The sequence below is a fragment of the Somniosus microcephalus genome, chromosome 3 (assembly GCF_052327205.1).
Source record: "Somniosus microcephalus isolate GS21.2 chromosome 3, FLI_Smic_1.0, whole genome shotgun sequence".
NCBI lineage: Eukaryota > Metazoa > Chordata > Chondrichthyes > Squaliformes > Somniosidae > Somniosus > Somniosus microcephalus.
In genome coordinates this window covers 147,274,833-147,287,505 of record NC_140989.1, presented here as the reverse complement: position 1 = coordinate 147,287,505, position 12,673 = coordinate 147,274,833, and the positions used below count along the sequence as shown (strand labels likewise).

At 42.6% G+C, this 12,673-nt stretch overlaps 1 protein-coding gene across 5 annotated transcripts in view; it reads right to left on the bottom strand.

Moving 5' to 3' along the window:
* fermt1 (FERM domain containing kindlin 1) overlaps positions 1-12,673 on the bottom strand; it is a 151,267-nt gene that overhangs the window by 76,965 nt on the left and 61,629 nt on the right. For all 5 annotated transcript variants that reach the window (XR_015077549.1, XM_085981715.1, XM_085981716.1 and 2 more), the window contains one exon: positions 1,744-1,887. Coding sequence is in view for 4 of the 5 variants with exons in the window: in XM_085981715.1 (XP_085837841.1) it covers positions 1,744-1,887 (144 nt within the window). In the remaining variant the exon portion in view is untranslated. The remainder of the gene's footprint in view (positions 1-1,743; positions 1,888-12,673) is intronic.

The following is a 12,673-nucleotide window of genomic DNA, read 5'->3' as shown; positions in this document are numbered from 1 at the left end:
CATCTGTGGTAGGTAAAATTTTGGAGTCCATTATTAAGGAGACAGTAACAAGACATTTGGATAATCATAATTTAAATAGGACAAAGTCAGCATGGTTTTATGAAGGGGAAGTCATGTTTGACAAATTTGCTGGAGTTCTTTGAGGAAGTAACATATAGGGTGGATAAAGGGGAACCAGTGGACGTAGTGTATTTAGACTTCCAAAAGGCATTTGATAAGGTGCCACACAAAAGATTATTGCTTAAGATAAAAAATCACGGGATTGGGGGTAATATTCTGGCATGGATAGAGGATTGTCTATCTAACAGAAGGCAGAGAGTTGGGATAAATGGTTCATTCTCAGACTGGCAATCAGTAACTAGTGGTGTTCCACAGGGGTCAGTGCTGGGTCCCCAACTCTTTACAATCTATATTAACGATTTGGAGGAGGGGACCAAGTGTAACATATCAAAGTTTGCAGATGATACTAAGATGGGAGGGAAAGTAGTGAGTGAGGACATAAAAAACCTGCAAGGGGACATAGACAGGCTAAGTAAGTGGGCAGAGATTTGGCAGATGGAATACAATACTGGAAAGTGTGAGGTTATGCACTTTGGCAGGAAAAATCATAGAGCAAGTTATTATCTTAATGGCAAGAAACTGGAAAGTACTGAAGTACAAAGGGATCTGGGGGTCCTGGTGCACGAAACTCAAAAGGTTAGTATGCAGGTGCAGCAAGTGATTAAGAAGGCCAATGGAATGTTGGCTTTCATTGCTAGGGGGATAGAATATAAAAATAGGGAGGTATTGCTTCAGTTGTACAAGGTATTGGTGAGACCGCACCTGGAATACTGCATACAGTTTTGGTGTCCATACTTAAGAAAAGACATACTTGCTCTCGAGTCAGTACAAAGAAGGTTCACTCGGTTAATCCCGGGGATGAGGGGATGGACGTATGAGGAGAGGTTGAATAGATTGGGACTCTACTCATTGGAGTTCAGAAGAATGAGAGGCGATCTTATTGAAACATATAAGATTGTGAAGGGGTTGGATCGGGTGGATGCGGGGAGGATGTTCCCGATGATGGGTGAAACTAGAACTAGGGGGCATAGTCTTAGAATAAGGGGCTGCTCTTTCAAAACTGAGATGAGGAGGAACTACTTCACTCAGAGGGTGGTAGTTCCATGGAATATGCTGCCCCAAAAAGCTGTAGAAGCTACATCATTACATAAATTTAAAACAGAAATAGACAGTTTCCTAGAAGTAAAGGGAATTAAGGGTTACGGGGAGCGGGCAGGAATTTGGACATGAGTCTAGGTTCGGATCGGTCATGGCCCTGTGGGTAGTGGAGCGGGCCCAGGGGCCGTGTAGCCTGATCCTGCTCCTAGTTCGTGTGTCTAATTCTGTTAGATTCAGGAGATGGTTCTGTGATAGTAGATTGGCAGTTAGGATCAGATCAGCCATGATCTTATTGAATGGCGGAGCAGGCTCGAGGGGCCGATTGGCCTACTCCTGCTCCTATTTCTTATGTTATGTTCTTAGAGCGCACTTTGATCTGAAACAGGTTGTGCAATAGACAGAGTAAACATAACTCTGCACATTTTGAGAGGTGTATCATGGACAGAAAATAAAATGAAAGAGGGGCTTTCTGTGAGCACAATTGCACTACTGAAGAAATCAATCCTGTGTATACACATCTTGTGAAAATAAACCAATATTTTTTACAACATTTTAGTTGGTTAGCTTCCCTTACAAAAATATTACCTACTGATCCTGGGGATACTGGCACCTGGTCCAAGTCTAAAACATCTTCATTAATTGAATGTTTATTATTCTTTTCTTTTCTCTTCTTTTTTAAGGTGTTATCTCGTGGTCTCAACAGGGAAAGTTCCTCTGGCCTACGAATATCTAAAAATATTTGAAAATACTATTAAATCTAGTGTGTACAATTAAAACTAGCTGCTACAAAACATCAATGAAATATGTTTGATCTAAAATTTAAACACAATGGCCTAGAAATTCATTGGTGCCACACCCATTTTACAGGCATGTGTAAATAAGAGGCCTACCACCTGTTGAAGTCTCCTTTCCAAAATTCGTTAGTGTCTGACCTCAGCATGCTGCGATCAGTATTCTCAGGCACTTGGCAGTCAAAGCAGCAGTGCTGGAGTATGCCTTCCGAAAGATCATTTTTATTTTTACTTACCTCTTGTGGAACCGGGAGGAACAGGTGTGCTCCTCCTGGCTATACCTTAAATCCTCAAGCAGCTGCTGGACCTCCTCCTGATTGTGTCCCCCTTCCTTCCCGGACCTTGCTCACTGCCTCAACCAGCATCCGAGCCAGCCAATCTTCGTTCTTCCCGGGACCGGCAAGCTGCCTCTGGGGCCACAATTGGCCCTCGCAGCTCACTGCTAGTACATTTCTAGGCCAATGGGCACACATGCATTTGGACACAGCACTGGTAAATTAGGTCAGAAGAAAATATTAATTTTGAATCATTAAACATGTAAATCCTTTCCTATATGATCATTTTTTGAAAATATACAGTGAATAGAGCAGGGAAGCTAAATACATGATAATATCCACTTTAAAAAAAAACCAGAATATTAAACCAGTACCAGAATTGTTCTTTACAATAATACGGTGTTGAAACAGCCACACAGTTGTGCATAATAAATGTGTGACTTCTGCAAACCTCATCAATGCCCTGAGGAGCAATTTCCTTCTAGTAATTCTGTGCAAAAGATTAGCAATCAAGCAGGTGAAATAATTTCAGTTGGTAGAAGTGCAAAGCGTGAGTTTCTGTTTTGTACAGTTATCACCAGGAGGAATTCCAGCCCTCAAGTCTGCCGACTTAGAATCTAGTGCCAGAAATTTCCTCAGGGGTTCTCCCGAGCAGCCGTCGTAACTTTGGTAGAAACCCCATTTATGCATCTATCTGAGGATTCTGTCAATTTTCCTCCGAGGTTACGGAGGTCGATTGGGAGAATCTGAGAGGAAATTCCTGGCGTACATGTTTTCATGTTTATTGAATCAAAATGTGACCAGGTGACTCAAATCTTCATCACTCAGCTGAGGTTAAAATATTCACTTAATAGGTAGTAAATGGACCAGCAAATGTTGCCTAAGAATGTGCAGTTGATATCCAGTGCACAAGAAATTTACTGAAGGTGTGCTAGTCCTTAAATGGCATATTTGACATTGGGAGTGAACGTCAGGTATGTGGGAGAGAGTTTGACTGAATTTAACGTGCGTGTTGGAGAGTAGACGTGGGTAGCATGGGAGTTTCAAATTCCACCATAAGAAAAAACAAATAAATCACCACCAGAACATCACAGGAAACATACTCAAAACCTATTACAAGAGCATTAGAGAAATGAGACATATAATCCACCTTAACATAAGGGAAACAGACATATAACCACCACAGCACATATACTCAGGGAGTTAAATTGGGCCACGTTGCACCTGTTTTTCAGGCAGTAAAGCTCCAAAATGGCTAGCAGCAGCCCGAACTTGCAGCACATACCTGCGTGGCCTCCTCCTGCAGCGCCATCTTCAGTCTAATGAGCTCCGAGACCCAATATCCAGGCTCTTCGGACCTCACTATTTGTGCGTAGGGTAATTACCCTGCAGGGGGGCGGGGGAGGGAATCCAAAAATGGGCTTTCCCAAATTTCTCCCCCTCAATCTTTACAGCAGCAGGGGAAATATATATTAACCAAAAATCAGAGGGCCGATTTTCTTCTGACCTGCTTCCAAAAATTGTCACAAAAAAGCGTGAAATGCAGAGTAAAAATGGGCACTAATCCTTGGCTCCCATTTTGCTCCTGAATAGCATTGCATCTGAACTTCCTCTATGGTTTTACTGCTGTCTACACTTGACTGCACCTGAAGAGAGTGCAGCAATGTAAATTACATGCAAGTGAATGCTAGAAATCTTTTCAGACAGATTTCCTCTAATAGCATTGGCCTCACAAAAACCTGGCACTACTGTTTCCTGTGCTGGCATTTAGGACTGAGACGAGGAGGAATTTCTTCACCCAGAGAGTGGTGAACCTGTGGAATTCTCTACCACAGAAGGCAGTTGAGGCCAATTCATTAAATATATTCAAGGAGTTAGATATATTTCTTAAGGCTAAAGGGATCAAGGGATATGGGGAGAAAACAGGGACACGGTACTGAATTTGGATGATCAGCCATGATCTCACTGAATGGCGGAACAGGCTTGAGGGGCCGAATGGCCTACTCCTGCTCCTATCTTCTATGTATCTATGTATCTAAACTGCTAGTTGCATTAAAGGGACAGGCTGCTAGACATTAGTAAGTGTTGAAGCTTAAGCAAACTGCTTTCCATTTCATTTTGTTGGATCTGATACTGCCAGTAGAGACTGTAGCAGTGTCCTAGTAGTGAGGGAGAGTGTTTAATTTATTCTGGAAATAAACAATAGAAAGAAAAATGGGTGTACCATTTGGATTTCCCTTATTTTAGCATATTTTGGAAGAAGATGCAAAGGCCGAGGTGGATGACTGGGAAAGAAGGCACCACAGAATGAGGAGAGCTCCAATTCATCCAAAACTCCAGATGACTGTACAAGCAGCAAACAACATTTTCAGGAGCAATGCCTACGTTGCCTAAGATTCCCCAAAGATATTGTGTGGGAACTGTGTGACCGGCTATATGATGACCTTTAACCATTTTCCCAGATAGGGTACTGCTCTATCCGTGGAAGTCAAGGGTAGTTTCCCTCATTTTCTCTGCAGCTGGCTCCTTTCAGGGTGCAGCAGGCAATCAGAGCGGCATTAGCCAGTCTGCTGTTCATTGGTGTATAACCCAGTCACAAATGCCATTTTTAAGTTGACGGAGCAGTACATCAGCTTCCCCTTGTCCCCTTAACAGGGACCTTGGGAGTTTTAGCCGTGGTTCAGTGGGTAGCACTCTCGCCTCTGAGTCAGAAGGTTGTAGGTTCAAGTCCCACGCCAGAGACTTGAGCAGAAAACTCTAGGCTGACATTCCAGTGCAGTACTGAGGGAGTGCTGCACTGTTGGAGGTGCCGCCTTTCGGATGAGACGTTAAACCGAGGCCCCATCTGCTCTCTCAGGTGGACGCAATTATTTCGAAGAGAAGCTGGGGAGTTATCCTGTGTGTCCTGGCCAACATTTATCCCTCAATCACCATAACATCTGGTCATTATCACATTACTGTTTGTGGGAGCTTGCTGTGCGCAAACTGGCTGCCGCGTTTCCTACATTACAACAGTGACTACACTTCAAAAGTACTTCATTGGCTGTAAAGCGCTTTGGGACGTCCAAAGGCGCTATATAAATGCAAGTTTTTAAAATTTTATCCATGGCAGATTTCCTCAGATGGCAGGGAGTAGTAAATAGAACCCATGTGGCCTTCATAGTTCCTCCAGGAAATTGTGTTTAGTACATGAATCGCAGGGGTTTTATTCCATCACTGTGCAAATAGTTTGTAGCCAACATCATTGAATCATGCAGGTCGGGTCAGCGCATGATTTCTTCATCATGAGGCATTCCACACTTTCTGGTGCCTTTCAGGATTTCTCTGCTACGAAGGGCTGGTCCTGGAGGGATCAGGAATATCCCACTGCAGAATACTAATATGCAGCTGAACATCGTGACAATGAGGCTTATTCTACAACTAGGACCACCGTTGAGCACATAATCAGAATCTTAAAGCAACATTTCCTTTGCCTAGACCATTCTGGGGGTGCATTGCTCTATCCTCCAGGCAAGGTCTCCCATATCATCGCTGTCTGATGCTGTCTCCATAATTTGTCCATAGAGAAGTCCAGCTGGAGGAAGAGCCAGAAGAAACTCCTGTGAAGGAGCTGAGCGAGGAGGACCAAGAGTCAGAACCAGAGGCATAAGGAGTCTCGGGGAGCTGCAAGGGACATCCATCTGGCTCCAATTCAAGACACCTTCTCCTGAGATGCAAGCACTTTACTAACCACTCAACAGGAATCCTCCTTCCCCCTGATCAATTCACTACTTTATCCCTCTCTGAATTAAAATCCTTTCAATTAAACCCTATCTTCAATTTTAAAAAACATCCTTACATTGAAACTATCACCCTCCTCCTATCCCAGCACCATCATTTATTTTGTTTTTCCTGTTCCACTTGTACATACTATCACAGAGCAGTGAAAAATAACAAAAAGATTGATTAAGAAAGAAGATAGATTATGAGAGTAAATTAGCAAAAAATATAAAAACAGATAGTAAGAGTTTTTATAGTTATATAAAAAGAAAAAGGGTGGCTAAAGTAAATGTTGGTCCCTTAGAGGATGAGACCGGGAAATTAATGGTGGGAAATATGGAGATGGCAAAAACACTGAATGAATATTTTGTATCAGTCTTTACAGTAAAGGACACTAAGAATATCCCAACACTGGACAAACAGGGGGCTATGGGGGGGGAGGAGCTAAACACGATCAAAATCACTAAGGAAGTGGTACTCGGTAAAATAATGGGACTCAAGGCGGATAAATCACCTGGACCTGATGGCTTACATCCTAGGGTCTTGAGGGAAGTGGCGGTAGGGATTGTGGATGCATTGGTAATAATTTTCCAAAGCTCCCTGGACTCAGCAAAGGTCCCGGCAGACTGGAAAACTGCTAATGTAACACCCTTATTTAAAAAGGGCAGTAGACAGAAGGCTGGAAACTATAGACCGGTTAGCCTAACATCTGTGGTAGGTAAAATTTTGGAGTCCATTATTAAGGAGACAGTAACAGGACATTTGGATAATCATAATTTAATAGGACAAAGTCAGCATGGTTTTATGAAGGGGAAGTCATGTTTGACAAATTTGCTGGAGTTCTTTGAGGAAGTAACATATAGGGTGGATAAAGGGGAACCAGTGGACGTAGTGTATTTAGACTTCCAAAAGGCATTTGACAAGGTGCCACACAAAAGATTATTGCTTAAGATAAAAAAATCACGGGATTGGGGGTAATATTCTGGCATGGATAGAGGATTGGCTATCTAACAGAAGGCAGAGAGTTGGGATAAATGGTTCATTCTCAGACTGGCAATCAGTAACAAGTGGTGTTCCGCAGGGGTCAGTGCTGGGTCCCCAACTCTTTACAATCTATATTAATGATTTGGAGGAGGGGACCGAGTGTAACATATCAAAGTTTGCAGATGATACGAAGATGGGAGGGAAAGTAGTGAGTGAGGAGGACACAAAAAACCTGCAAGGGGACATAGACAGGCTAAGTAAGTGGGCAGAGATTTGGCAGATGGAATACAATACTGGAAAGTGTGAGGTTATGCACTTTGGCAGGAAAAATCGTAGAGCAAGTTATTATCTTAATGGCAAGAAACTGGAAAGTACTGAAGTACAAAGGGATCTGGGGGTCCTGGTGCACGAAACTCAAAAGGTTAGTATGCAGGTGCACCAAGTAATTAAGAAGGCCAATGGAATGTTGGCTTTCATTGCTAGGGGGATAGAATATAAAAATAGGGAGGTATTGCTTCAGTTGTACAAGGTATTGGTGAGACCGCACCTGGAATACTGCGTATAGTTTTGGTGTCCATACTTAAGAAAGGACATACTTGCTCTCGAGTCAGTACAAAGAAGGTTCACTTGGTTAACCCCGGGGATGCGGGGATGGACATATGAGGAGAGGTTGAGTAGATTGGGACTCTACTCATTGGAGTTCAGAAGAATGAGGCGATCTTATTGAAACATATAAGATTGTGAAGGGGTTGGATCGGGTGGATGCGGGGAGGATGTTCCCGATGATGGGTGAAACTAGAACTAGGAGGCATAGTCTTAGAATAAGGGGCTGCTCTTTCAAAACTGAGATGAGGAGGAACTACTTCACTCAGAGGGTGGTAGTTCCATGGAATATGCTGCCCCAAAAAGCTGTAGAAGCTACATCATTACATAAATTTAAAACAGAAATAGACAGTTTCCTAGAAGTAAAGGGAATTAAGGGTTACGGGGAGCGGGCAGTAATTTGGACATGAGTCTAGGTTCGGATCGGTCATGGCCCAGTGGGTAGCGGAGCGGGCCCAGGTAGCCTGATCCTGCTCCTATTTTGTGTGTCTAATTCTGTTAGATTCAGGAGATGGTTCTGTGATAGTAGAGTGGCGGTTAGGATCAGATTAGCCATGATCTTATTGAATGGCGGAGCAGGCTCGAGGGGCCGATTGGCCTACTCCTGCTCCTATTTCTTATGTTCTTATGTTCTCATACGGAGATGAAAAGAAAAAAAACAAACGCACACACAAACCATAAGCAAAGGTCCAAAAATTACTCGAGACACAGGCAGACCCCAGCAGAAGTGAATCATAATTAATTGCTAGCATTATTTTTGGCTTCTGCGGCATAATGAGAGAAAAAATGGCACTTTGCTCTCTGGCGGTAGTCAGACATGTTAGTTCCAGACTTATCACTAGAATTTGGAGTCATGCCAGGGTAGATTAAAAAAAACACGAATGAGTCCAATATATTCACAATGGTTCATAATTTAGTTAGTTCTTTTAAAGTACTCAACTAGCTTTCTGTAAATATTGTAAGAAATAGTGATAGACTTTGTTGCAAATGGTTTAACTCATATTTGACTGGACAGTTGAAGGATGCATGATGGAATACTATACTGTGTCATTCCTTTCTGCCAAGAAAGCAGTCTGATTTTAGGTACAGGTTATTACTTGTCTTCTCTCTTGTGAGGATTGTAAACAGGAATGTAATTGCAATTTTAAGCAAATTCAAAACTGGTAAAACAATTATAAAACTAGTTATTATACATGAAACATGTGATCAGGAAATAACTTTAGGACTGAACGAGAATTTACTAAACAGCAGTACAATAAAAGTCACTAGTTTACATGTTTATGATCAGTTCTCAGATTGCAACTTGCAAGCCAAAAAAATAAAACAATTCAATGTGTGTACAGTTAAATGTAGGGTTCATGCTCGTAACGTTCCCCCACACGGAGAGGCTCCTATCTCAGTCATGTGATCAGGGGCCATGTATAATGAAAGCTAGGTGCTTCCGTATGTGGATGAAGGGACAATCAACAAAAGAACCAACCCTAGGTGAATACTCTGTCACACTTCTCAGAATCTGAATCAACAATGACAATGACAAAAGTTTCAGAAGCAGATCATTTGCTATACCCTTTTGGCTTTTGCACATAGCGCGGGGAGAACATGGTTCAGAAAATGAAATACATTAAACAGGATAAGAAATAAAATAAAATACATTCAGTGTGAATTTCAAGGCTTTGCTTTTGTTAGCTTACCTTTAATTCTTCCCTGACCACAGATGGCAATAACAAAGTAATGCCACCCATTTCTATCCTGGGCTCTTTGATTGGTATTATTTAAAATATTCTTATTATTTATTAAGGAATGATTATATACATTGTAGCAAATAGCCTAAATCATAATTGTATGGGCAGTTGAAGGACACATGGAGAATACTTTACTGTTCTTTACTTTTCTGCCAACAAAGCAGTCTGATTTTAGGTGCAGGTAATTTCTTCTGAACATTTCAACTGTGTTGCTATAATTGTTTATATTGATCAATAATGTTCTGTGCTACATAACTCTCAGTCTACTAAAAGGCCCTCTTGCCTGGGGTTTCCAGATGAAAGATTATTTAGGTAGATATCTACCATTTTTCCTCAGTTAATGACTATGGAATTGACATTTATAGAAGCCCATTGCCTATATCATGGGTTGTTTACTTTTCTGTAACTTGTTCCCATTGGATCTTCAAAATTCTTTTCCTTTGCTTTAGCATTTTAGAAATTTAGCTTCAAATTCTTTCAGACTGTTCCAGCATTCTGATCCATCTGGATCTTACAAGAGAACACTAATTACAATGCCATTTAAGATTTCAATATGTCTAATTGACAGTTTGCATCCTTATGACCACAGTCTTTGGTGGTTAATTTTTTTGTTGCTGGATTTAATAAAAGTACATCTCATCTAGTTGTGATTAAGAAGTGTCTATAAGATCTACATTACAAACCTGAACTTGGAATATCCAGGCACTTTGGGATACAGCTCCTAGTTGCTATATTTAATCATTATTCATTCTTGCTCTACGTATTCACTTTCATTCATTCATTGACACATAGGACATATGCAGTAACACGCGGACTGAAAATCCATGGTCCTTCTGACTCATGGCAGCCGGGTGTAGCAAAAGAGCCGGATATTAGACCAGGATCTGGAAAATTCAGATCCTGGCTTTACATTGGGGATTCTGGAATAGTCCGTTATGTGCGGTATAAGGGGGGGGGGGGGGGGCGGTGGTACAGGGCCAGGGTAAATGGGGGGCTGACATTGGGTGTTCCTGTGTCTCCAGCTCTCGGAAGGACCCAGCGTAGGAATGCCTGGAGAGACTGGGTGAGCCATGACAACTACCAGCAGAAGTAGGAGCTACTTGAGGGGTTCAGGCCAGGATCATGGTCTGGACCTCTGAAGAAATGCTCTGCAAGTTTAAAAATGAATAATTAAATGTGGCCCCCTTATGAAGAGGACTGCTATGGGCACCTAACAGATGTTTCCAGTTTGGGGGTTGGGCACCCACCATAGCTGGTTAGTCCAGATCACAGGGCTAACTAAGCCTAGGTGCACTCCTAGTGTCGTGGCCACCTACCACTGTTATACAAAATATGGGAATTCCCCCTGACCGTGCTAACTTTGGTGGCATCAGCAGTGGCGATCCTGGGCAGGCACTTTTTGGAATTTATGCAGGGTTGTTGCCCCCTACCCATGAATATCAGCTTCACAATATCTTACCATATAGGCTCTGTTTGAAGAAGTGTCTTACAGCATTTTAACGTACGTTCTTCTGTTTATGTAGGTACCCATGTGGATGTGACCCCCAGGGCACAGAGTCCACCATGTCCCTAGCATCTCACAGCACCCTATTCACACACTCCAAGACTGGCAAGCACTAGCAAGGGTGTACTCCAGGGGATTTAGATAGTGAATACCAAGAGAGCACTGGGTGATTTACACAGCACGAGGCGGAGCAGAAGTCTGCTGGCTTGAGGGATAATTTGAGGCCTCCTTCCGTTGCTGATCCCAAAGATTGGAACTTCAGAGACTGCCTATAAACAAAGCCTAATTAATATCTGAGCATCAGTGTTCCATGCAGCCATTTGAGTGTGTGCCAAGGACCCTACAAAGTTGATCACTAGACTGATCCTGGGATAGGGTAGGATTGTCCTATGAGGAGAGATTGAGTAGATTAGGCCTATATTCCCTAGAGTTTAGAAGAATGAGAGGTGATCTCATTGAAACGTATAAAATTCTTATAGGGCTTGACAGAGTAGATGCTGGGAGGATGTTTCCCCTGACTGGGGAGTCTAGAACTAGTGATCACAGTGTCAGAATAAGGGGTCGGCCATTTAGGACTGAGATGAAGACAAATGTCTTCACTCAAAGGGTTGTGAATCTTTGGAATTCTCTACCCGAGGGCTGTGGATGCTCAGTCATCGAGTATATTCAAGACAGAGATTGATAGATTCTTGGATACTAAGGGAACCAAGAGATATGGGGATAGTGCGGGAAGGTGGAGTTGAGGTAGAAGATCGGCCATGATCTTATTGAATGGTGGAGCAGGCTTGAGGGGTCGAATGGCCTACTCCTGCTCCTATTTCTTATGTTCTTAAGGAGTCCACTACCAGCATATGTGCAGTGATGCATGACCGAACTGCAGACCACCATCAGGAGAGTGGCTACTTCAGGGCCATGTGCTGTGGAACGCCCAATGACATTAGTCTGCAGCCCAGGCTAAGCTTCTCTAATGAATGCATAGCAGGTTCCCTTGTTCACTTTCAAAATGGCGGGGGAACAGACTGAGAAAGCTACAACACAGAGTTTACACAACTCTATATTACTATCCCTGTACAGGTCATAGAACATTCGGAAGGAGCACCCAGCAGCAGGAAAACGGTAGTAATTTCATAGTTTGAGCTATCTCTCAGTGCCATGCCTCACCAAACCACTCCTCTCAAATGACTCACGGTGTGCCAGATCGTGTGCAGGACCAGGAAGCATTAGACATGCACCAACAGTTGATGGAGATAGGTTAGATCATAGAAGACATGCACCGTATATTTTCCAAAGAGGAAGTGCTAGGGTAAGATAAATTGAGCAGATATGCACCCGACAGGATTAGGAGGAATAAAGTGGATTTATTTCCCCTGAAGCAGAGAAGACTAAGAGGAGATTTAATAGAGGAATTTAAAAGTATGGTGTGGGAAAACCTATTTCTTCTAGTTAGGGAGTCAGTGATGAAGGGTCATCAACTTAAAATGATCACTAAGAGAGAGTGAGGAAAGAAGTTAGGAGAAATGGCTTTACTCAGTGTTGTTGGAGCAAGGAATGCTTTGCCACAGAGTGTGGCTGAGGCAAAGATTGCTACATCTTCTAATGTAAAATTAGATAAATATTTGAAGCAGAAGAAGATGATACAAGGGTGTGAGGCGAGAACGGTCACTGAGAATAGTTTTGGATTGCCCCAGCCAAGAGCCAACACTGACATGATGGCTGGAATGGTCTTGTTCTATGCTGTAAACTTCTAGGATTCTATGGTTCCATATTATTTCAACTATACCTGAGATTTCACCTGTGATGGGGAAAAGTACAATACTAACAAAGGAAATTTTGGTATCTGTGGTAGAGGAGGGAGGG